The sequence below is a fragment of the Cynocephalus volans genome, chromosome 8 (genome assembly GCF_027409185.1).
Source record: "Cynocephalus volans isolate mCynVol1 chromosome 8, mCynVol1.pri, whole genome shotgun sequence".
NCBI classification, from domain to species: Eukaryota; Metazoa; Chordata; class Mammalia; order Dermoptera; family Cynocephalidae; genus Cynocephalus; species Cynocephalus volans.
In genome coordinates, this window is record NC_084467.1 from 27,210,417 (window position 1) to 27,235,458 (window position 25,042).

At 49.5% G+C, this 25,042-nt stretch overlaps 2 protein-coding genes across 2 annotated transcripts in view; one reads left to right on the forward strand and one right to left on the reverse strand.

Annotated features, from left to right (window-relative positions):
• CSMD2 (CUB and Sushi multiple domains 2) overlaps nt 1-5,579 on the reverse strand; it is a 588,341-nt gene extending 582,762 nt beyond the window's left edge. Inside the window, exon 1 of the mRNA XM_063104124.1 lies at nt 5,405-5,579. Coding sequence (XP_062960194.1) covers nt 5,405-5,579 — 175 coding nt within the window. The remainder of the gene's footprint in view (nt 1-5,404) is intronic.
• Nucleotides 5,580-19,243: 13,664 nt separating this feature from the next.
• The window catches only part of C8H1orf94 (chromosome 8 C1orf94 homolog), a 33,798-nt gene continuing 27,999 nt past the window's right edge, over nt 19,244-25,042 (forward strand). Inside the window, 1 exon segment of the mRNA XM_063107079.1 lies at nt 19,244-19,566. Within this exon segment, the coding sequence (XP_062963149.1) occupies nt 19,244-19,566 (323 nt within the window).

The following is a 25,042-nucleotide window of genomic DNA, read 5'->3' on the forward strand; positions in this document are numbered from 1 at the left end:
GGGGAGTTGTGAGAACCCATGGGGAGTTGTGAGAACCCATGGCATCTAGATAGGTGTTTGGGGTTAGAAACCAAGGATGACTTTGCAGTCACCCCTGAGGAGCTTGTGCTGCAGAAGGATAGACGATGGCTGCTTGAGGATTGGAAATCTGAGATCCAGGCCTCAAGCACCAAAAGCAGCACAGCATAAGTGATGGTGGCAGCCCAGTGGGACCAGCAAGACCAAGGAAGGCAGCCTGGGCAGAAAGATTCCAGGGGTGTGGCACCTGCTGTGTCCCCTGAGTAGTAGAACAGCAGTGTGGTTACCAGTGAGGGATCTGGAGTCTGGCCGACCTAGGTCCAAATCCTGCCTTGGCCATTTACCTCTTGTGTGGATGAGTTATGTGCCCTCTCTGAACCTGCTTCTTTGTCTATAAAACAGGGTTAACAATACAGATGCTCCTCAACGTGTGATGGAGTTACATCCCGATAAACCCACTGTTAAGTTGAATATATTCTAATTGAAAATGCATTTAATACAACTAACCTATGGAACATCATAGCCCAGCCTCACCTACTTTAAACATGAATAAAATGCTCAGAACATTTATATTAGCCTAAAAATTGGGCAAAATCACTGAACACAAAGCCTATTTTATAAAAGTGTTGAATTTCTCATGTAATCTATTCCTTGCTTACTGAAAGTGAAAAACAGAATGGTTTTATGGGTACTCGAAGTACAGCTTCTGCTGAATTCGTACAGCTTTCTCACCATCCAAGTCAAAAAATCCTAACTTGAGTCATTGTAAATTGGGGATGGTGTGTCCTGCTGACCTCACTGGGTTGCTGTCAGGATGGAGTTAATATACGTAAGTGCTTGAGACAGTGCCAGTGAGTACTCAGTGAACATTAGCTATTCGTGTGACTCCCCTGGGTGCCCAGAACAGCTTTCTGAGCACAGGAGGTGGGGGAGGACGTAGTGAAGGCACACAGACTTCCTGTGTCCTGAAGGCACACAGACTTCCCTTTGTCCTCAGTGTTCTTGTTCAGCCACAGCTTCCATTTAATGGGCACATTCAGTGTGGTTGGTAAGGCACTGGGCCTGCTGTATCACTGATTCCTAACCCTTCCCATAACACAGGAATTACTTGTCCCTTTGGCAGGTGGGGAACCTGAGCTTTAGACAGGTCTGAACCTCAGCTAGGTCTCCAACAAGGAACATCTGGCTCTGCTGAGCAATCAGATTCCTTCCAGCATGACTGTGAGGATGAAATAGACAGGTCAGGCACATGAATCAAGGTGGTGCTGCTGAAGCCACCTGCTGGACTCTTCTGGACAAACCCAAACCCTGCAGTGTCTAAGACCCCACAATCTGGTTCTCCAGTACCCTGGCACGTGAGTCTAACCTCACCTTCAGCAAAGCCACACACTCACCAGCCATAGAGATGGTCAGCACTGTACACTGTAGTCAGCTTATTTTTTAAAAACCATAAGCCCACAGCTCAATTGGAAAAGGAAATTCAAATCCATACACACATCAGTGACTGGGCAGTTAAATATCTTTCCTTGGCACAGGGCGGGGAGAGTTGCATGCAAGGGTTTGTTGTTGCATTGGTTCTAGAATCTGGGGAGCTGTCTCACCAATCTGTGGCATTTAGTTGAGGGGGCGAAGCAACTGGGGACCAGGTGCCTTTGTGATCTCATTACCTCTGCAAATTAGCTGGCTTTCTCGACCCCTAAAACTCCTGATTTAGCCTTATCAAGTCTCTGGAAAACTGTCCAAGGAAAAAAAACGTAAAAATTGTCTGCTGATTTAACAGCCATCCATTAAGCCCCAATTCTATGCCAAGTCCTAAGCTGGGGGCTGGGGATACCAAGAGAAATAAAGTACTATCCCTGCCTTCAGGAAGATCCCAGTTTAATATATAATGCAGACAAATAAGTACTTTTAATGCACTTCAATCTGTACTATGATAGAACAATGGGTACAGTCTGAGCTCCACTCTACAAGAGGCCAAATAAAAGCAAGCACTCAGGCCACAAGCAAAACAAAGAACATGTTCAAAAAAATAACTTCATATTTCATTTTTTAAAAGCCATGAAGTGATTGGCATGGGGAAAATCAGAACATTGTCAGAATTCCTTATATTTAAATATTGCTTTTATTTTTAATTTCTTATTAAGGGGATGGGAAGCATGACAGTCTTTTCAATGCTCAGAGCTTAATCCAGAGAAAGGTTTGAGAATAACCGAGGATTAAAAACCGACAGAACTTGATGGCCACCTGATAAGAAGGGAGTTGAGGATGATCCTAAGGTTCTGGGCTGGGTGACAGGGAGGTTACGGGTACCACCAGCCTACCTAGAGAATACTGGAGGCTTAGGAGAGAAGCTAATGAGTTTGCTTTGGAAGGGAAACATCTAGGTGAAGATGTCCAAGAGGTGCGGATATATGGGTTGTCTAGACCCAGAGTTTCTGTGGACTAGGAAGCCAATAGATATATATCAGCAGAGACATCTTGGCAGGAAAGATCAGTCTGGAAGCTTCAGAGTATGGGAGTGGAAGGGATGAGCGTGGATGAGCTCACCCAGGCAGTGATGAAAGGAAATGGAGAAAAGCATAAGGAATTGAATGCTGCAGGACTCCATACTTCAGGGAGACTGAAAAGGAACACCCAAGAGATAGAATCAGTAAAATGGTGTCCCAGAAGTCCAAGGAAAAGAAATTTAAAAAGGAATGATCCACAGTGTCTAAAGCCATAGAGAGGTTAAGGAAGATAAGGACAGAGAAAGTACAATGGGTTTGGCAATTAGGATAGTCATCAGTGATCTAGAGTGTTCCAGTGGAGTCCTGGGTACAGAAGCCAGACTGCGGGGAGTGACCAGTAGTAGAGAAAGGAGTTGAAGACCCCTTTGAAGAGAGTTGACTGTAAAAGACAAAGAGAGGCAAGGTATCGGCTAAAAGACATCAATAGGGCCAAGAAGTCTCCTTGGCTTGTTTTATGCTAAAGATGAATTTGTTTACAGGCCAAGGGGAAACACATATAAGGAGGGAGAATAACCGATGGACAGCAGGGAGAGCAGGTAACTGATGGAAGGTCTCTAAGGAGGCAAGGGGTGGGAGTGGGGTGTGAGGCAGGGCCCAGATGGAAGGGGTTCAGGGAAGAAGGTAAGTGTAGGTGAGGAGTTCCCCTTTTCAAGTCCTTATGTTCATTTTATTCAGTGATCACTGAGCCAAGCAAGGGAGACAGTTCAGTCCTGAACACCTTTTAAAGTCACCAGTGTGAAGCAAACACAAAATGAACATGCTTGCCCCTCTAATATGCCAAATCCTGCCCATCGTCCATCACCAAGACCATTTCCAGATTTCTGCCGCCTGCAAGGATAAACAGCACATCTAAATTAAACGTGGGAAAGATTTAAAAAGAAATGCATTGAAAGCACTGGAAGCCGCCGGAGCTGGGCCTGCCAGAGAGCAACTGCTCCCTCCCCAAGCCATTCACCCCCCACCTCCCCACCCCTCCCACTGGCCAAAGAGCTGCGAGCCAATGAATATACACGGCAGGATTCCAGCAGGATGAGCAGTGTGCAAGCTCCGTGAGTCGGCCTTTTTCTCTCCCCAGGGGCATGACATGCCCAAAGGGCAGGGACAAATCTAGCCAGAAAAACAATTCCATCAGATCTTCTCCAATCGGAAAAACCAGAGCAGGGACCTCACCTGGACAAACGTCCAAGAGGCCCGTGGATCGGTAGCGGCTATCCCTCCACTGCCCATGTGGCAAGTCTGGGTGACCAGAGGCATCGGTGTGAACAGCCTCCGAGTGGGTGTGGGTGTGCGCGACGCCAGAGCTCCCAGACGCGCGCACCGCGGGCGCCCCTCTCTGGGTGTCAGTGGCTATGACTCTAAAGAGAACCTGAAAAGCTCCGGTCAAGTAGGGATGGGAGAGCCAGGGCTGGCTCCCGGCGCCTTCCCTGACCCGGAATCCCAACATTTCGCGGCTAAATGGTGGGGGAGGGGTCTGCGGGGACGGGCTCACAGATGCAGGGCCCAGGGTGGGCCACAGAGCTCGCCACTCACTGGCCTGCCAGGGGAGGGGGCACATTCCAAGAAGGGGCACTGAGTGCTGGCGTGGCTGAGGCCAACCCTTCAGAGTTTAATCGGTGGTTAAACAAACAAACAAAAACACAAAAAGCAAAGAAAGGAAAAAAATACGGCTCCAGGCTGGAGGTGCCCTGGGTCCAGGCCTGGGCAGCAGGTGTTTCAGGTTTTCTTCCCCAGTGGGTATCAGCTAAATGAAAATGAAGCTCCAGGCGTCCGGGTTTGGACCCGTCCCCACCCGGGCACACAGAACTTTCTAGGTTGTGGCTAGAGCTGAACCTCAGGGGAGTGCCGTGGATAAAGTGGGAGAGGACCAGTTAAGCTAGTGGCCTCCATCGGGGACCTGGTTCCCTCGAAGGTCCGCTTGCTTCCCCTGAGAGCTGCAGGCTGCAGCCAGACACCCGCGAAGTTCCGGTACTCTCCGCATCCGCCAGGTCTGCCCCACTCCTGGACGCGGTAACCGAGAGCTGGTCCCGTCGCCCGCGCCGCCGCTGCCGCAGCCCCGGCACTCGGCTGCAGCAGGGCGCGGGAAAGGGCACTTTGGCGCGGAATGGGAACCGAGGGGAATGTGGCAGCCGGAGTCTGGCGGCGACACTCCCTCCCCCGCACCAGGGCACAACCCCCGCCCCCGCCTTCCCATCGCTCAACACCCTCCAGCCCCGACCTGAGCCCTGCTGCAAAGACTACATGGGACCCCCGCCCTGGACGCGTGCCCACCTAGATCCCTCCTTCCAAGCTCCAAGCGCCCAAGGGAGGGGACTCTTGGGGAGGGGGATGACGGCCGCAGTCTCCAGGCGGCTCCGGCGGGGGCACCGGCTTCATTCGGAGAAAATGGGCGGGGGCAGGGAAGGGCAGACCCTGCAGACGCGGAAATAAGGAGGGGGCGCGCCGTTCCTGTCCAGCCCCCAGAACGGGCGTGCCAAGCAGAATTGGGAGCCGGGGGAGTAGGGCTCCGGGAAAGTTTATCGGGGAAAGCCTGGCACCTTGGGGGCTGGGAGGCTGGAGAAACTGAAGCCACGATCCAGGTGCCCCGCAACCCTGGGCAGGGATGTCTGTCTCCCAGGCCCCCACACGGCCAAGTTGCGGCTGGGGCTGGGGGTAGCGATGAGGGTGAGGGTGGATGGAGGTGAGGACGTGGTTGAGGGTGGGGTGGAGGATTGGGGGCAGACAGAGGCAAGGATGAGAATGAAAGTGGGCAATTGGGAGGGTGGGAGATTAGGGCGGGGGTGGGGGCGGGGGAAGGGACCGGGACGGGGTCGGGAATGGGTGGGCTCCAGGCTCGGGTGGGGCGCGCGGCGGCCTCAGCTCCCCGGCGCGGCCGGACTTACCCGCGGCGGCCGAGACGCCGAGCAGCCCCCAGCCCAGCAGCAGCAGCAGCGGCGGCGGCGGGCGGCCCCAGCGGCACCCGGCGCCCCTCACGAGCGCCGAAATCCCTGCTTCGCCGCGAGCCTTCCCCGCGGGGCAGCCGCAGCGCCCCTGCTCCGGTCCCCGCGAGCGCGGCATGGCGCGGCCGGCAGCGCCGAGGGAGAGGCTCCGCTCGCCGCCGAGGAGAAAGGAGGTCAGGAGAGCTCTGGAGCTTTTTTCTGCTCGGAAAAAATCCCGGTACGCGGGAGCCCTGAGCTTCTGCGGCTGGAATGAACCAAGTGTCCGCCCGGCCGGGGAGAGGCGCGCTGCGCTCTCGGAAATGACTCGCTCCAATCCCGCTTCGCGGGGTTCGCGCCGGGGGGCGCGGGGGGTGAATTATCCCCGGATTAATCACTCCGGAGCCGCTTCTCCGCCGCTCCAAGTGCTGCGGGTGGAGACGCAGCAAAGGAAAAAATATTGGGGGGTGGGGGTTTCTCTTCTGCGCTACCTTCTCCTCCAGATTAACCACAAATTACATCTAAAGGCTTGTTTATTCTTGTTTGTTTTACAATTGCCCAGTTTCTTTCAAGTTCAGTCCTCCCGTTTTCATTTATAAGATCACCCTTTAATACATCCCCCCCATACACACACACACACACACACACACACACACACACACAGCGACAGACACACACGCACTCACACACACACGCACATACACACGCCTCTTCCACGTTTGGAAATTGGAATATACTGTCTGGGTAAAGGTAACCAAGTCGTGGCTCTAATGAGCTGATCTCGGATGGTGGCTTTGAACTTTCAAATTTGGGGCCGGGGGCGATGCTTCTGAGCCCCATTCACAATAGCCTCCCACCCCGTCCCAGGAGAGGGTTGTGTGTGCGTAGACAGAGAGAGGGTTAAGAACTGGAGGGAGGGTGGAGCAGGGGGTGGGGGTGGGGGAAACCGTCCATTTGACCCACTGCGGTCCGACCCCTACACCCAGACGAAGTCTCAGGCTGGAGCAAGGTGTGTGTGTGTGTGTGTGTGTGTGTGTGTGTGTGTGTGTGTGTGTGTGTGTGTGTGTGTGTGTGTGTGTGTGTGTGTGTGTGTGTGTGTGTGTGTGTGTGTGTGTGTGTGTGTGTGTGTGTGTGTGTGTGTGTGTGTGGCTGGGGGTGGGCTGAGGTTGGTGGAAGGACGGTGCAAGAGTTACTTGTCCAATTCATCTTCAAATCTGAATAACCGAACCCTGCTCCTTTCTTCCCCCCTCCCCCTCCTAACCACGGCCCCGAACCAGGAGAGTTTATCTCCGCGGCCTGAGCAGCCCCCCATCTCTCTCCGGTAGCCACTGCCTCCAGGCCCCGAGGGTCCAGCGTCGGTCACCCCCCTTCCCCCACCCCGACTCGGTCGCCGTCTCAGTCTCGTCTACCCCAGGCTCCTCCGCCAGTCACGATGGTTCCCTCGCTGTCTACGCCAAACTCTCGGCCAGAGAAGAGACGTTTGGGGGACGGAGGCCAGAGGGGACCCGGAGGAGCACAGCCCGGCCGGAGAGGAGGCGCGCAGGAGAGGCACCTGCCGGTGGGGTCCTCCACCGCGTTCGCCAGAGGCACCCGACAAAGGCTGCGCCCCGAGCTCAGTGAGCCTCGCGTTTTGGCCAAGCCGGAGCTGTGGCATCTGCAGGGCCCAGGGGGCAGTGGCCGGCAGGCGGCGAGGCCTGGAAATTTCCGTGGAAGGACATAGAGAGGGGTTTGGGGGTTCGCGACCTAGGTAGGGAAAGGTGGGGGAAGGGGGCTGCCACCAGCGTGGGCCGGCGGTCGGGGCCTGCCATTTCCCCAGAAGGGCATGGGGAGGGACTGACTATGGGGTTGGCGACCCGGGTTGGGGGGGAGGGGACAGTGCCAGAGGAGTGGATGCTCGTCCTTACTCCCCACGAAGACTTGCTCCCCGGAGCCCCGCTTTCGCAGCCCCCTCGGTGCCGGCCTTCCTCCCTCCCCCTTCCCCAAGTTGTTCCGGTCTCCCTGCATGAGCTCATCCCGCAGCTGGGGAGCCACCCGGTGGCCCGGGGCGGGCGAGCCTCCTCGGAGTCTTCGGGCCCCATCCCCGCCCCCAACCACTCGCTTGCCCGCCCCTCCCGACGCCGCCTCGCTGGATGCCAAGAACTAACCGAAGCAGCCAGAACTCAGTGAAAGGCCTGCTTTATGTCTCTGGGGCAGCAGGGAGGGGGCTTTTCGTTTCCCATTGTACAGACCCAGCCCCCAAAAGAGAGGGCTCAGCCAGCCGGGGTGGGGTGGCCGAGGGCTTCTCACCAGTCCTGAAGAGGAGGGAGGGACGGCCTATGCCGAGAGTGGGTGATGGCCTTGGGGGCTCTTGGCTGGGCCTTGCCTCTGTGGGCTCCTGGCTCCTAATTTTAGACCTAACCTCTCTCTTGTAGGCAGGGTTCTCCTCCAGAGAAACATGGAGATGCCAGGTAGAGATGCCCAGGCCTCATCTGCAGACTGCAGCTGAGCAGAACAGGGTCTGGGCTGCTCTATAATTCTGGGGCCCCCAAGCCGGTGGACTTAACCTCACCCCTACTCAGCCCCAGAACTTTGCTCTGTGGCTGCAACCAGCAGATGAGGTTTACCCCAAAGCCCTTCCTGGCAAAAGGAACGTTTGTCATCCTTCTCCCTGCAGGCTGTGCAGGGCAGGACACACTTTTTATCCCTGTAAAAGGCCCAGTTCCTCACACCCTCCACCATCCCAGCGCTCTCTGATCTATTTGGGTCCACACACGTTTACCGAGCGCCTCCCGTGCTCTGGGCCATGCAGAGATGCGCAGTGTGTGGTCTGGGTTTGGGAGGAGGCAGGGCAGAGGTGGAAACTCACAGTAACTGATCCAGCCAGACAGCGATAATCACCATGACTGAAGAAGGGCATACTACATAGAGACCTATCAAGGTGGTAAGCTTTTCTTGGACCTGGGGGATCCAAAGGCTAATTTAAGGTGGGAAGTAGGATTTGGGCTGGACCCTGAGGCCTGGATAAAGACTGTAACAAGGTGAAGTTTCATTTACTCAGCAAACATTTATTGAGCATCATTATGTGTCCAGGTGCTGTGCTAGATAGTGAATATACACCACAGTGAACGGTCCCTGACTTGATGCAGTCGGGCAGTAAATAAACAAATATACATAAAGTTACTAATTAAGGATGCCATGAAGGAAAAGTTCATGGTACTGCGAGAAAGAATATGGTGGCATATTTGGAAGAGAGTTAGGGAAGGCCTCTCTGAGGAGGTGACCTTGAAGACGAGATCTAAAATCAAGCAAGGCAGCCCCGCAAAGAGTTGGGGAAAGGGATTTTAGTACAGAGAGCAAAGCCCTCTTTTTGGCAAGGCCCTAAAAAGAGAAGGGAGAAGAAGGGTGGAGCTGAATCAAGGTGAATGAGGGGAAACACCCAGGACATGAGGGAGGGGCTGGGGACAGAGGCTAGATCATCCAGGGTCTCGTAGGGAATGGTGAGGAATTTGGATTTTATTCTTAGGCAGTGGGAAATAGAAGGTGGATTAGTTTGCTACAGCTGCTACCGTAACAAAGTACCACAGACTATGTGGCTTAAACACCACAAATGTATTTTTTTCACAGTTCTGGAGGCCAGAAGTCTGAGATCAAGGTGTCCTTAGGGTTGGTTCCTTCTGAGATTTCTCTTCTTGGCTTGTAGAGGGCCACCCTCTCCCAGTGTCTTCACAATGTCTCCCCTCTGTACACGCCTGTGTCCCAATATCCTCTTCTTATAGACACCGGTCCTATTGGATTCAGGCCCACCCTAATGATTTTATGTTAACTTAATTACTTCTTTAAAGACCCAGTCTCCAAATGCAGTCACATTCTGAAATATTAGGGATTAGGACTTCGACTGATGAATTTTTAGGGACACAATTGAGCCCACAACAGGAGGGGAGGATTTTTCAGGTGGAGGGAGGAGAGAGGGAGCAGACACATGACAGTCAGAATACACACATAAAGAGATATGAGAAGACTGTGATAGCATGGCTGCCTTACCAGCAGATACACTGGAAAGGTGGACAGCTCTGAATATGAGAAGTGGATTTTTATTTTTGGGAAATGGAAGCCAGTGGCGTGCCAGGATATCTACTCTGGCTTCCCCGTGGAGAATGGATAGGAAGGGAAGGGGCAAAAAAAAAAAAAAAAAAAAAAAAGGAAGACCACTTGAGAGACTATTGCAATAGTCTGAGCTGGGGGAGATGTGGGCAGAGGCAGAGATGGGGGCCCTGGAAACTTGCGGGGCAATGGAGAGGAAGGAGTCAAAAAGATAATAGCAACCCTCCCCTGTTGAAGAAAGTGTGGCTCTCAGCCCAGCCCCCAGAGCTGGCTCCCCGCCTGCCCCTCCGTTCCCCTGATGAGCAACAAGCTTCTGTGCATGGGTCCAGGTCCCTTTACAGTATCACATTGCAAAAAGTCCAATGCAGTGTAGTGACTCGCCAAGATAAGCGTAATATCCAGATAAGATCACAGTTCCTTTTAGAAAGAAAACAAGGCCTGATGCTCTGAAGAACTCAGCCTCATTCAAGTAGAGACTGTAGACTTGATATGTCGAAATTTTCATTCTGACCCAAGAAGAAAATCAAAGAGTCTTCTGAAGCCAAGAGAAAGAGACAGTGGTGAGCAAATGGGCTGCTCCAGCGATGTGAGGGCAGAAGTGGAGGCCGGGGGCCAGCAGCACTGCAGAGAAGGGCTGCAGGGCAGAGATGGGGGCTGCAGGGCAGAGATGGGGGCCACAGGAAGAGCCTGGGATCGGAGTTGGGGGCGGGGATTTTGAAACCATGAGTATGATCAGCCAGAAGCCAGTATTTCCCAAGGGCGAGGCTGTCACTGTAGAGATGGCAGTGATCTGCTTCACAAGGAAAGGTACAGAAGGGGTCCATGAAGGAAGAGCCCAGAACGAGTGTGGTGAGGCCGTGGGCCTCCACAATCAGGAGGGAGCAGTGAGGAGGGGCCACAGCCTAGCATCCCTCCAGGGCTACCTACCAAATGCTTGGCCAGCCAATTCTGACATTTTTGCAAAAATTCTCCATTTGTGAAACAAAGAAGGGACAGATTTCACACCAGTGACAAAACTGGGGCCATAATCCACCGGAAAGGGGCTCTTGCATATTACCATCTCTACTCAGAGTTCCTCCAATCAGCTGTGCTTTCCATGCCCTTACTGGCAGTTTCCTCTGTCTGCAATACCATTCCCTCTCTCATCTAGTTCCTAATAATCACTCAGCTCAAGTGTCACCTCCCCCAGGTAGCCTTTCCTAACCCCCCTTCCATCCCCCCCCTGCTAAATTAGATGACTCTTTCAGCGTGGACAGCTAGTTGGACATCAACAATTTCTGCTTCTCCTTCCATCATACAGAGAAGTGGTTCTCAACTGAGGGCAATGTCTGCAGACATTTTTATTTGTTGCAACTTGTGGGTGCTACAGGCATCTATATGGGATAGAGGGCAGGGCTGCTGCTAAACATCCTACAGTGCACAGCCTCTCTCTGACCCAAAGAATAATTCTGCCAAGAATGCCAGTAGCACTGAGTTGTCACTGAGAAGTGGCTCCAGGGCTACATTTCCCAGCCCCCATTGCAGTTGGGTGCAGTCATGAGACAGGGTTCTAACCAAAGGAATGTTAAGCAGGAGTGATGTGTGTCGCTTCAAGGCTTACCCCATAAAATCCTCCCACTTTTACTCCCCCATCTGCTGGCTAGCTAGAGTGCATTTGGGTCCCTCAGGGGATGGCAAAGCCACAAGGTAGAAGAAGCCTATGTCTCCCAGTCACCATGTGGAGGAAAGCCACCCACCCACCAGGAACACATGCACAGGGCCATTTTATGAGATGATCTTTAACAATGTTAATCTGCTGAAATACTGGGGTTTGTTACAGCAGCTAGCAATACCCTTATACACGCTTCCTCATTTTTTTCTATAGTATGCTGTGCAGTCATTTGCTTACTCTTCACTTGCTGATTCATTCATATATTCATCCCACAAATATTGATCTGCATGTCAGGTTCTGTGCTAAGTGCTATGGAAACAAATATAAAGAAGAATAAGACATTATCCATGGTCCCTGCCCTCAGGGGTTGATAGTTTATTGAGAAGGAAGTTAAACAGCAAAGCATGATTAATTACTCTAGGAGAGATACAGGGTGTGATGAAAGCAACACGAAGGGCTCCTAGCTCAGCCTAGGGAGAGGTGCAGGTGAGAAGTGACACTTTCCAGGCAGAAAGCACAGTGTGGGCTTGGGCAGGGAGGAAGGGCAGAGTGGAAAGAACCTACAGTGCTTACAGCAGCCCAGGGAGTTTCTAGGAGGAAGGGCATGGGGGGAAATAGACCTCTGTTCTGTGACTCTCTGGTCTCTCAGTAATTGTTGGCTTTCTCATTTGTCCCCCCTAGTGCACTGGCAGCTCCTTATGGCAGAAACCTTCTCTTGTCTCCTGAGTCCCCAGTGCCTGCACTGTCTGGCATTCTTTTATCCTGGATGTCCCATAAGACCCTCCCCTCCAGCCTGCTCAGAACTGAACTCACCCACTTCTAGCCCTTCACCACAACCTGCCTCTGTGCTCAGTTCCCCAGCTCAGGAAACAGTGTCCACACTCACCCAGTCTCCTGAACCAGAAACCTGGGTGTTCATCCTGGACTCCCCTCTCGCTCAGCCTCCACATTCAGGCAGTTGCTAAATTCTCCAGATTCTGGCTCCTTAACACCTCCCAGATCCTAATCAGGGCCCCTATTATCTGAATGTCTTTCAGGTTTCTTGCAACAGCTGAGTAACAGATGCCCCGCCTCTGCTCTTGCCCCATTCAATGTGTTTTCCTCTTTGCTACCAGTTCTCTTTTTAGAACACTAACTTGAGTTTATAGCTCCCCTGTCTTCCTGGACTTTCCCCCATGGCCTACAGAGTGAAATCCCAGCTTCCTGCTAGACCCTCCCTACAAGATCCTCTATTATCTACCCCTATCTGCCCCTCCAGCCCCAGGTTTCCCTCCTCCCCAGCCCCATGCTCCAACCATTCTGAGGCCCTTGGACTCCTGCAATCAGCCAGGCTTTCTCTTTCCCTTCCCTCTGGATCCTGTGCGTGCTGCTCCCTCTGCCTGGAACGCTCTTCTCCTTCTGTGTCTGGCCTTCTCCTCTTTGCCCTTCAAAATTCAGTCCAGGTGTCAGTTCTTGCAAGCAATCCTCACCAGTGCCATTCAGAGTGCCTGGTATATGCTGGACATTCAGTGAATTTTTGCTCGACGGATGGATGAATGGATATATGCTTGGTAGATGCTCAGTAATGTTTGTGGAATTGACCCAAAGATCTCTCTCCTAGACTTCATTATCTGAATTCCTCACTGAATGCCTTCAATGAGTTATGATTTATGTTATGCTCTCTGTTTTCAGAGAACCCTGATGTGAGAAACTGACCACCTTAACAGCACTTCTGTCTTTTATGAAAACAGAATTGAATATATTGCCCACTCTGTCACTCAGTGTCCTTTATACAAGGACTCATGATAAATTCATGCTTGGGGTTATTTCCAGGAAACATTTTTTTTTTTTTTTGTCTTTTCAGATGAAGATGTACATTTTCTGCTGTCAGAAAGTAAAAATTCGTGTCCCAATGCCTTTCCATTTTTGCATCAGCTGACAAATAGGGATACCCAGTTTTATTACCTTATCACCTCCATGAGATCTGACCAATTCAGGTGACTGAAAGTAGCAACTCTTTCTGCTTTCTTTAATTGGAGTCAGTTCTTGCTTCATTCTTCTATGCTGTATTGTGTATTTTTAAATCTGAAAGCTGCCTTACATCATCTCAGCAGTAAGCTAGCAGAGGTCTTAAACGAATGCATATTGGTGACCAATGCCCCGCATGAAAGTTATGGAAGGCCAGAACACCAAGCTTCTAGTTGAGAGGGATCCCAGAAAGGGTCTCTCCAGGAATCCTTGGGACATCTATCATGATTGAGGTCTGGCAGAGAAACCAAAGCAGGAGGCAGAAGACCAACTGGATTCTGTCTTTGTTGCTACCTTTCTGGGCCACCACTGCCAAATCATGTTCTTTTCTTCTGCCAGCTATGGCCTTCTTTTTCCCTAACTTTGAATGGAGATCTCATAGGCTGCCATTTTTACATTACAAGGTTGTTAATAACAGCTAGTAATAATCATCATCATTATCAATTTCTTCTACTGAGGGCACACCATGAGCCAGGTAGTATGCTGAGAACTTTACAGGCATTTCCCTATTAGAAACTTCTCCCTCCCCAAACCTGCCTATTGTTCTTACCACTTTGCAGATGAAGAAATGCCAGAGAAGTTGAGCATGCACAAAGCCATCCTTTAGCAAGTAGCAGAGCAGGAACTCAAATTCAAATGTGTCAGCTGCCACAGCACAAGCTCTTAACTACCTCCTCCCATGTGAGTAAGGAATGAGGCAATAATAAGGGATAAAACCCCCTGAAAAATGGCAGGGATCACTGATGGTATTGCTAGAAGAGAGAAGCCACAGAGTCACAGCTTTGCTTCCAGAACATCTAAGGTTCCTTTTCAAAGTCCTGGAAATGGCTGACAGCTCTGCAATCTTGTTCCATTGCTGAGACAACATCCAGGGGAGGTCTATTCCCATGAGACATGGCTGCACGCTCCCTTTCCGCCAGCTCTCGTGGTTTGTTCCTCAAGAAATTTGCCTAGGATGTCCCTGTGCAGGGCAGTTTGACACATTAGGCATTATCAGCATCTGTGGTTGTTAGAGCCTACAAAAAAGTTTGAGGTCTGAAAGCTATACTATTAGCTCCATAATACAAAGAAGAAAGCTGCAACATTGAAATCAGTACATATTTAATTAAATGCAAAGTATAACATTATGTCAACTTCATTAACTGTTGAATTTGGCCATCACAAAAATTTCATTACATTTGATAACAATTTGTAGGTTGGAGTTTTCTCGCTGCACAGGATTTCTCAAGTAGGCACCAAGACTGGTGAGAAATTATAGCTAATCATAAATTAAATAAATTACTAATGGTCAAAAATTTTCAAAAGCAAAATGATAAAAATCCTCTTAATTTTCTTTCCCAGCCCCAAAGTTATATTTATTGTGAGAGGTGGGTGTGTTTAAAATATGTTAGATGAGGGATAGGGCCTAAAAGAATAAGCAGGCTTAGGGCCTATGAAGATCTTAAAAGAGCCCAGGCCATGTCCACCTTTCTGAGTTCTCCAGTCTAGTCATGCTTGTGTCAGAGATGGAAGCCAGGTGAATAGAGGCTTTGGCTGCAGGATAGGTAGAGAGAGTTGCCTTCTCTTGAGGCTCTCCTGGTCTCAAATGGGAAAGCAAGAATCCCAGAATGCTACATAATGATAGCTAACATTCATTGGGTATGTAACATATGCCAGACTAACTACTCTACACATCTTACATGTATTATCTCAATTGTTGCAACACAACTCTGTGAAGTCTTCCATGGTCTGAATGTTGGTATCCCCCCAAATTCATATGTTGGAATCTAATATCCAATGTAATGATATTGAGAGGTGGAATTTTGGGGGATGTGACTAAGTCAAGAGGGCTTCACCATCATGAATGAGATTAGTACCCTTATAAAAGAGGTTGGAGGGAGCTGGCTTGCTCATTTGCCATGTGGGGCTACATCAACAAGGCACCATCCATGAAACAGAAAGCAAGACTTCATCAGATACCAAATTGCCTGGTGCCTTGATCTTGAACTTCCCAGCCTCCAGAACTGTAAGCAACAAATTTCTGCTATTTATAAATGACCCAGTCTAAGATACTTTGTTATAGCAGCCTGAATGGACTAACACAAAGTCAATATTTTATTATCTCTGTTTCATAGATGAGCGAACTGAGATGCAAAGAGGTTGAACCCAAGGTAATATGGGTGGTAAGGAGAAATTTAAGAATTTTTCCAATCTAAAAATAATTCATAGGTAAAAATAATGTTTATGACCATTGAATGCTTCACTTCAAGCTCTACGAAAGGCAGGGACCAAACTGGTCTTCTTCACTGCTCTATCTTCAGCACCTCAAACAGTGCTGGGCACATGGATGCATGTGATAGAGGAATATAACTCCGTGTTGAATGGTGACTGAAATAAGTCAGTTTATACCACACCTGTTCTATACCAGGCACCTATAGAATACTTTGCCCTCTTCATGAGGCTGTGACTCTGTCTAGGGTAGAAATCTCATTCATCTTTAATCCCTGTGTGTTGCACAATCTTGGCCCATGATTAGTGTTCAAAAATGAACAAAGCCTGGAAAGGCTTAAATGGTGATTTGAGTCCACTTTTCATCACAGAACAATTTCCCCAGTACAGCTTAAGTTCTACCTTCCTACCCAAAGCACAAAAGCTGTTATTCAGGAACTCTAAAGTTATACAGTTCAATGTAATCAACAAAGAAACTAATGTAAGCACTTTCATGTGTCTCTTACATGCTGGGTGTTGTTCCAGGGACTTTCCACGTATTGATCAATTACTTAGTAATACAACATCTACAACAATTCTACAAAGGAAGTGTTCTTTATTATCGTCCCACTTTACAGATGACGAAAACAAGTGTCCTCCCAAAATTCATATGTTGAAGTCCTAACTCCTAGTACTTCGGAATGTGACTGTATTTGGAGATAGGGCCTTTAAAGAGGTGGTTAAGATAAAATGAGGCCATTAGGGTGGGCCCTAAGCCCATATAACTGGTGTCCTTTTAAGAGGAGATTAGGACTTGGACACGCATAGAAGACCATAGGAAGACAAGGTCTATAAGCCAAGCAGAGAGGACTCAGAATGAAACCAACACTGCTGACAGCTTGATCTTAGCCTTCTAGCCTCCAGAGCTGTAAGGAATAAATTTCTGTTGTTTAAGCCACCTAGTCAGTAGTACTTTGTAATGGCAACCCTAGCAAACTAATACACCAAGGCACAGAGTAATTTGCCTAAGTCCACATTGTCAAAAAACATGAACTCAGAATTTGAACCCAGTTTATCTGGTTCTAGAGTCTATGTTTTTCATGATAATGGAAATGTTCTCTGTACTGTCCAATATGGTGGCCACTAGCCACACTGAGCACTTGAAATGTGGCTAGTGCAACTGAGGAACTGAATTTTGAATTTAATTTACATTAAAATAAAAATAATCCTATGTGGCTAGTGGCTACCATATTGGACGTAGCTTTATGGTGTTTCTAAGTACATCACTTCAGGTTTTTGCAGAATCTTCTAGTAATCTAATCTGTGTGCTCTAAAAAACATATTTCTTTGTTTCCTATCCCTGCTGTATATATCTCCGTGTGTGTGTGTGTGTGTGTGTGTTTTGCAAGCCTTTCTAATTTAGCCTGTGCTGAGGGGGAGAGAGAGCAGGAGAAGGAACGAGTGAGCTGGCTAACTTTCCGGAATCCTGTGGCCTGGGCACTGCAGGGCTGTTGGCGTTCTGCTCTAAGCATAGGTGTTAGCCAACCAAATGCCAAGCAGCACAAACACTGACTGACATTTTCAGAACTATTAATATTTCATCAGAAATGATCACTTTCCTTTAAATACACTATTTTAAAAGGTTTTCTACATTCTTAACTATAATTTTATTCAGTCTAGGTCCTTGGAATATTCCCCAAAGGAACACATCTTCAATTTTATAATGAAAATCAAAGAGGAATGAAGCTTGGATTTCAAAATTTAGAGTCAACATTTCCAGGAACTCAGCCCCTCTGTAAAGAGCAAGAATGTGTATAGGCACCTACTGTATGCCAGGCACTTTGCATACAGCATATCACTAATTCATCTAATGCATATTTATTGAGTGCCTACTATGTGCCAGAAATTTGATCCTCACAATAATTTATTAACACCATTTTACATAAAAGAATTCCCTCTCACTCTTCCATTCCATCTCAAATGCTACCTCCTTAAAGAGGCCTGCCTGGACCACCACCTAACATTGCTTCCCCTCCCATCCCCATTGCCTGGCTTTGTTAGTTCTTTCCTGCCAGAGCTTTTATTTCATCTCTAATCATTATTTCTTTACTAGCTTTGCTAGTTTGCCATATATCTACCTCCACTAGAATATGGGCTCCCTGAGCAGGGACCTGCCAGTTTTGTTCATCTTATTTGTTCTTCACGGCCCAACAACTCACCTGGCACAAGGAAGGGCTCCACCAATATTGGGGAATAAACGAATGAGGATGGGAGAAGTTAAGAAAGTTATTGAGGTCACACAGCTAGGAGTGGCAGTGTCAGGATTTAACCCAGCCCTACTTCTACAGGCTGCCATCATGGCCTACCTGAATCTACTCTTCTTTCTCTGCCCTCTCTGCTCTTCTTTTTCAGGGGAACCACTGGAGGAACAGTCACTGAAGCTTGGGGCCAGAGAGGCCCGGGTGCAGGTGCTGTGTCAGCTCCGAGTCTAACTAGGGGCTTCAGTGCGGGTGGAGCTTAGTGATCCAAAAGCACCCTCACCCTTCTCTGCACCTCGGCCGCGTACTCGCACTCCCACCCAGCGCTGGAGGGAACAGCCTGTCCCAAGCTAAGGGGAGGGATCAGGCCTGGAGGGCTGGGTTTGAATCCCAGCTCTTTATTTCTGGGTGGGCCTTGCACACAACCCTTTAGGACTTTGAGACTCGGTTTTCTCACATGTAGAATGATAACAAAAAGTAGCACTAATTTCATGGACTCCAACGGAATTGAGTATGAGCCCAGCACCTGGCACACGGTGAACGCCCCATAAAATAGCAGTTAGGGTTACAATCAGGTGGAGAAGGGGGCAGCGCCCCCAGCAGATGCAGAAGTTGGTTTGGAGTGGCCGAGCAGGGCGACCGCGCATTTGGCTTTGACTCCTAACCCGGGAAACCGCCCTGGGGTCCTGCGGGCCCCGCCCCACCCCCACGCCACCGGCGGGCGGTGGGCCCCGAAGCCGGGACGCCCCGCGCACCGAGCCGAGCCGTTGGGTTTGAAACCCGCAGAAAGAATTCCAGCGCTCGACAGCAAGGCCGTAGGAGCCCCTGGCACGCAAATTGGCCCCAGCGCCGGCCGGCCTGTCCTGCCGCGACAGCGCCCTCTTCAGGCGTCGGGACCCCTCCCGGTGCCCTCCCTGCAGCCCGGCGGGGCTGTGGCAGGTGTCTCTAGGGGGCCCGGTGGGTGGGCTGCGGTCGATCCACACGCCCGAGGTTTCTTTCCCGGAGCCGCAGAGGGGGACCGGGGGCAGTGGGGACAGCCAAGTCGGGGACCCGGTGGGTAAGGGCGGGGACCGTTGGCCCTCGGCCTGCGCGGGGATCCTCGGGAAGGCCTGAGAAGAGAATCTCATGGGGGGTCCTTTCCCCACGGTGCCTAGCACAGTGCCAGACCCTTACTCAGTCATCCGCGTGGCTCAGCGGGCGAGAAGGGACTGAGCCCCAGGCGCCGCAAGGTGTCGCGGGGGTGTCACAAGGGGGCAGTGCCAGGGACGGTGGGGAGAGCCAGCCCTCCCCCTCCAGCTGTTCCCAGATGTCATTCTGCCCGCCCTGGCGCCTGGTTCCTGAGCTCCGAGGGATTCCACGGTTTCTAAGCTACTGGTTTTTGTTGACTTTTAAAAGTCGTCTTAGAAGACATCTTCTAAGGGAGACGGGGAGGGGGGCAAAAGTCAGGAAAGAGCAAATAAAAACAAACCCAAAGAAGGCCCCCCTCTCCAGAAGAAAGCGGTCCTCCACCCGCCGCTCACGCACGAATCGACTGCCTCTGGACACCGTCCCCTTGCTGGAGCCACAGCCGGAAAGAACTGCTCTGCCTCTGCCGGGCCCCATCCTCACCACCCTTTCTGGTGAATGAGCAGCGGTGGATGGTCCCCCTGTCTTCGAGCCCTGGGTGGACAAAGGAGCTTCTAGAAAGAGAGGAGTATGGCCAGTGGGAATGGGCTCCCTTTGTCCTTGGCCCTTGTGGCCAAGCGCCCCTCCGCCCTGGGCCCATTCCCTAGATACATCTGGATCCACCAGGACACACCCCAAGACAGCCTAGACAAGACTTGTCATGAAATCTGGAAGAGAGTCCAGGGCCTGCCAGAGGCCTTGCAGCCCAGGACCTCGACGGAGCAGTTCCCTGCCCCCATGGCTGGGACTCCGAGAGATCACGGGTTCAGCTTCCAAGAAGAGTGAGTATCCTCCTATTTAGTTGGCACCAAGGGAGGAGGGTGGAATGAGGCGTGACCTTCTGGGGGACTGTTCTGGCCCACTGTTCAGTCTGGTTGAACCCTAAAGTCTGCATACTTTTTCTCCACTCCTCCCCTCCCCCCCCCCACACCCATGGTGCTTTGTTCAATCTTCATAGAAGAGTTGACTGAGGTTCTGAAGTTACTTGGGTGAAGGGCCAGACCAGGGCTGTTTTCCAGGCTACCTCTTCAGCAGCCCACAGAGGGGACATTTCTCATCCTAAAGGCATAGGTAACCCCTATGTGGATCTGAGGTCCTTGAAAAGCCACCCTGACCAAGGCTTAGGGCTAGATAGCTCCTGGCTTTCCCCAGAGGCAACTAGAAGATCCTTCCCCACTCCCACATAGAGGGTGGGTGTTCTCGCAGATGAGTCTGGTGGTTTTAAACCACATCTGGAATTCCCTAATACAGGGAGCAGCTGTCCCATTCAGCACCCACAGAAGCTGCTGCAAGAGCACACATCAAAATATTTACTGAAAAGGCATTGACATATTCAGAGGACATAATGGAAAATTAAAGTGCGGGAAGATGTAACCCGCACTTTAATACTACACTGTAAATAACCCGTTTCCCGGATGGGAAACCCCGTGTGTGGGAAACAGAGCTGAGCATTTCTCCACCAGGGCAGAGTCGGGCAGATATTACTCAGGATGGATATTCGCAAGGAGAGGAAGGAGCAGAGAGGAAAAAGGGACCTCATTAGAAAAAGGAAGTCAATCTGCTGTGATTATTAATGCCACCGTTGAGCACTTCTTCAATGCTTTGCTTCTTTAAAGTGGGCTGCAAACATTAATTAATCCTCTCAGAGTCCCTATGAGGCAGGTATTAGTGTCCCCATTTTACAGATGGATTAAGTGTTAATAATTAAGTGCTAATTAAAGACTAAGTGATAATTAAGTGTTGCCTGCTCCAACACATGCTCCTTCTCAGTTCAGAGATGCTCTGGAGTTGCATTCAGGCATTTATCAGCTGCTTCTGGTTTCAGGGATGTCTAAGCAAGAGCTAAAAAAAAGAAAAGCGAAGTGTAGCTGATACCCAGGTCTGCACTGCCTGCTGTCCCTTTGCAGGTTTATTCACTGCTGCAGATGAAGGTAGAATGCACGTGGCTGTCATTGCCTCCCCTGCTCTGTGCTCAGCATGACGTGGCTCAGACAGGAATGGCCTGTTTAGAGCCAAAGTCCTGCTGTCAGGCCCTTCAATGGCACTGAGCCCTTATCCCCTGCCTGTTACCATCTGCTCTGGGACAGGGCCTTGGCAGGGGTCCATGGGGTTGTGCTGAGCTCTCAATGGCCAAGGAGCGATTGTCGACTTTGCTGACCAAGGGTCAGTAGCAATTTCCAGTAGATGGCACCCTCTCTGCCAGGCCACACTGAGTTAATGGAAACAGAGTCTACTTCCAGTCTGCACTTGACCGAAAACTGAACTGTAGCACCTTTGGCCAGTTGCTTAGATCCTATTTGGCCTTGATTTCCTCATCTGCAAATTGAGGATGATATGCCCTGCCTTGTCCACCTCAGAGTTGATAATGAGGATCATATGTGATGGGAGACAGGGAAAGGAAAGACACATCATAAAAATGAGGCTGACCTCAATATGTAATTCTTAGGGTTCAAGGGTTTTTGTTCTTGGTTGCAATCTGGGGTTTTCACGCTATGCTCCATAGACCCCAGGATGCTTCAGAGGCCACCCTGGCGTCAAGTGGGCTGCTTGATGGGCCCCAATCTTCACTTCAGTCCGAGCTGCTCAGCTTTTATCAGTTTTACTTACTGGAGTTCTAAGTAAGACTGTGTTTGTAAAAAAGGTTCTGCTACTGAGAAAAGAGCTAGGAAACCACTGACTTAGATGAATAAATGATATCATAATGGCATAGATATCAACCGAGTAGAACACAATGAGCTATTCTTGAAATAAAGGCAGCTGTGCTGGTGGAGTCAGGTAACTCTGGTTTCGGATCACATTTCAGCCCTGTGCCAGCTGCAGAACTTGTTACTGCTTAATTTATCTGAGCTTCCTTGTGATCCTCCAATTCCTAAATCAAATTCTTCATTTGGTATCCTCATCTGCCCAATGATTACTGTGCATTTCATAGGGTTTGGGGATGATTAAATGGGATATTTAAACATTCCTGGTAATAATTAGGATTTGTAAAAATTCCTTGTAATGATGATGATGATGATAATTTCTTTAAGCCCTATAATTATTATATGAGACAGGACTATTTTAAACTCCCCATCTTTTTTACTTTTTATTATGCAAATTATTAAATGTAAAATAAATAGTATAATGAATGTCTATGTGTCTGTCACTGAGTTTTGATAATTATCAGATTGTGCCATTCTGGTTTTAATTGCTCCCTCCCCCATTTTTAAGTGAAGTCCTCTGTAAAGATGAGGCAACTGAAGTTCGAAGGGGCTAATTTCTCTGCCCAAGTTCCTACAGTTAGGAAAGGGTAGAGTTTAAACAATGAAATTCAGGACCATCATAGCCATTATGTGATAACGTTGGCTGTCTTTCCCTAGAATTTGAGGCAGCTTTGAATAATCAGGATATCTGGGAGTCCCATGTTCTGAATGATCACACACAGATTTCAAATCCCAGGGAGCTATCCACGCTGTTCCTGGGATGCCTTCAGGCCCAAAAGACACCTCTCAGCTAGTCTTTCCACTGCTTAATGTGTAGACATGGTTTGAGGATATTTCCTTCTACTGGTGTAGCTAGGTAAGTAAGTTCTAGAACTCTTTTCAGCCAGCAATTTTTTCTTGACTCTGTCCCTTTATCTCACAGAAACTCAGACATCTCCAGTATGAAAGGGACCTCGAAGGCTGTCTCCTACTGCATGCGTCCCTTCCTCAACACCCTTGCTAAGTGGTTATCGACTCCTACACTTCCTTATATGGGGAACCCACCACTTCCTAGGCAGCCCTTTCCCTTGCTATGAACTCTCTCAAAAGGCCATTCTCTTTCTGTAACTAAAATGTGTCTCTCTCGAACTAATTCTCATTGATCTGTATTTTGCCCTTACTCCATCAAATCAAATCTTGGTCAGTTTCCTGTCCACACTGTTGGTCCTTGTGGTGTGACTCCCAGAACCAAGTACAGTAATCCAGGTATGACCCAGTCTGTGCAGATCAGGTCCTCCTTGTCTGCGTTCTGTATTCTTTCTCATGGCAGTTAACACCACGTTCACTTTTCTCCCCAAGCTGACTTCACTCTGTGGACACATTTTGAATTAGTTCATTCATTCATTTATTCAGTCAACAAAGATGAGTGTACTTTTAAAAGTTTGTGAAAAGATTTGTATTATCTTTCAATTCTGTTTTTCCACAAACTTTTTGAAGTACCCTCATATTTATTAAGCATCTACTATGTGCCCGGCACTGTGCTGAGAACTAGAGGGGTAGAGCTGTAAACCAGGAAGGCCCTGCTTTTCTAGAGCTTACATGCTCGTTGGGGAGAGAAACAGAATTTAAAAAAAAAAAAAAAAAAACTATGATAACTTCAGAATGTGAAAAGAACTGGTATTCCAGTTGGAGGAAACTGATAATAAACACCTAAAAATAAACAAGAAAATATCAGATAGGAATGGGTGTGATGGTGTAAATGAAACAGAGAAAAGTAATAGGGAGAGCTCCTTTAGGTGGGTGTCAGGGAAGGCCTCTCTGAGGAGAGGTGAGTGTTTGGTTGAAGAAGGAGCGAGTCAGGTGAAGATCCAGGAGGGACCGGAGGGACGTGCAGGCAGGAGGGGAGCAAGCGCGAGGACCTGCGGCAGCTTTGGCTGGAGTGCAATGGGCAGGAGCCACGGTAGAAGGTGAGATCACAGGCAGGCAGGCTGGGTCTTAGAAGGCCTGGAGGATCCCTGCAGGGAGTTTGGATTTTATTCTGTGTGTCATGGGACACCTTTGGAGGTTTTTGAGAACATCAGATTCACTATTTTGTGAAGCTCTGTGCAGCTTCTGCGTGGAGATGGTCTGTGGGTGTGTGAGAGAGGAAGCTGGGGTGCCTCTAGGGTGGGCTGCGGTTGTCCAGGTGAGGCCTGATGGTGGCCACTGGGCCAGAGTGATGGCAGGAGAGACGGAAAAGTGGGAGATTCAGTGTGTACTTTGAGAGGAGCCAACAGACCTGCTGAGGCACATAGAGACATTGAGGCTGAATTGAAGTTTTAGGCTTGAGCTTCTGGTTGGACAGTGATGCCATTAGCAGAGGTGGGGAAGAAATGGGGAGAAGAGGGCTTTGGGAGAAAAATCAGTAGTTTTGTCTAGTGTTGATTTAACTCCAGAATCTTATTCTGTTATCTTTTAATTAGTCTTGCATTAGGGCTTAGAGACTTGTGGCAAGCCACTTACTGACTCATGGCCAAGGATTACTTACTCATTCATTCCCCTCATTGCTAAAATTTCACAGCCTCAGCATGGGGTTTTTGGATTTGCTGTCGACTCCGTCACCCTGACTATGGAAAGACATTGTTCCTTCCTTCATTTAGGATTCATTCAGCAAACACTTAGAGTTGCTTTCTCAGTGCCGGGCCCTACGCTGGGTCCCAGGGATACAGAGACAAGTAGGACAGAAGCCCTCCCCTCAAAGAGCTCCCAGTGTCATCCCAGTGTGTGGGATGGACACAGATACATCCAACAACAATGACATTTAACAAATATTTATGTTGCACCTACTATGTGCCAGATATTGTGTGGGGAAAAAATGCAGTGGTGGAAAAGATGGGGACAGTGTCTGATCTCCTTCATGGACCTCCAGTGTCTTGCAAAAAGCAGACCATGACACATTATGATAAGTGTTTTGATGAAGTACTAGTGCCATGGGAGCACACCAAGGGGACACACGACCTGACCCAGGCTTGGGGCTTAGGGAAGGCTTCCCGGAGGAGGCTAAGGGTCAACAAAGGAGACCCCTGCACTGATGAAAGACCTGGGTACTGATCCCTGGGAGCAGAGGATGTCATGGTTAATAATAACCACGAAGGTTTCCATAGTTGTGTCCCCTCAGCTAAGTCTTGGGAAGCGAGAAGGAACAGCTTACGGAAACAGTCTAGCAGGTTCAGGGAAGGACGATTCGTTGCATGGGGATGAAACGTAGCACGTATGAGGGTAGGTGAGAGTGGGAAGGTGGCCTGGAGCTTGCTGGGTGTGCCCAGCTTCCCACACTGCTTACAGGCCCTGGGTCAGGACCCAAGACCTTCCCATCTCCCCAAGTCAGATAGAACTTAGTCTGCAGAGTTGAAAGGCATCATTCCAAGCTAGACCCATGTACGAAAATAATCTGAAGAAAGAAATCTGTTTAAGCACTTAAAAAAATAAAATAAAACAGAAATGATATTCTGATTGGCAGCCTTCTGGGACTATTTTTGGCAGGGAGGAAGAGGGCTGTCCCGTACTTACATTGTAGATCTCCACTGCTGACCACCCC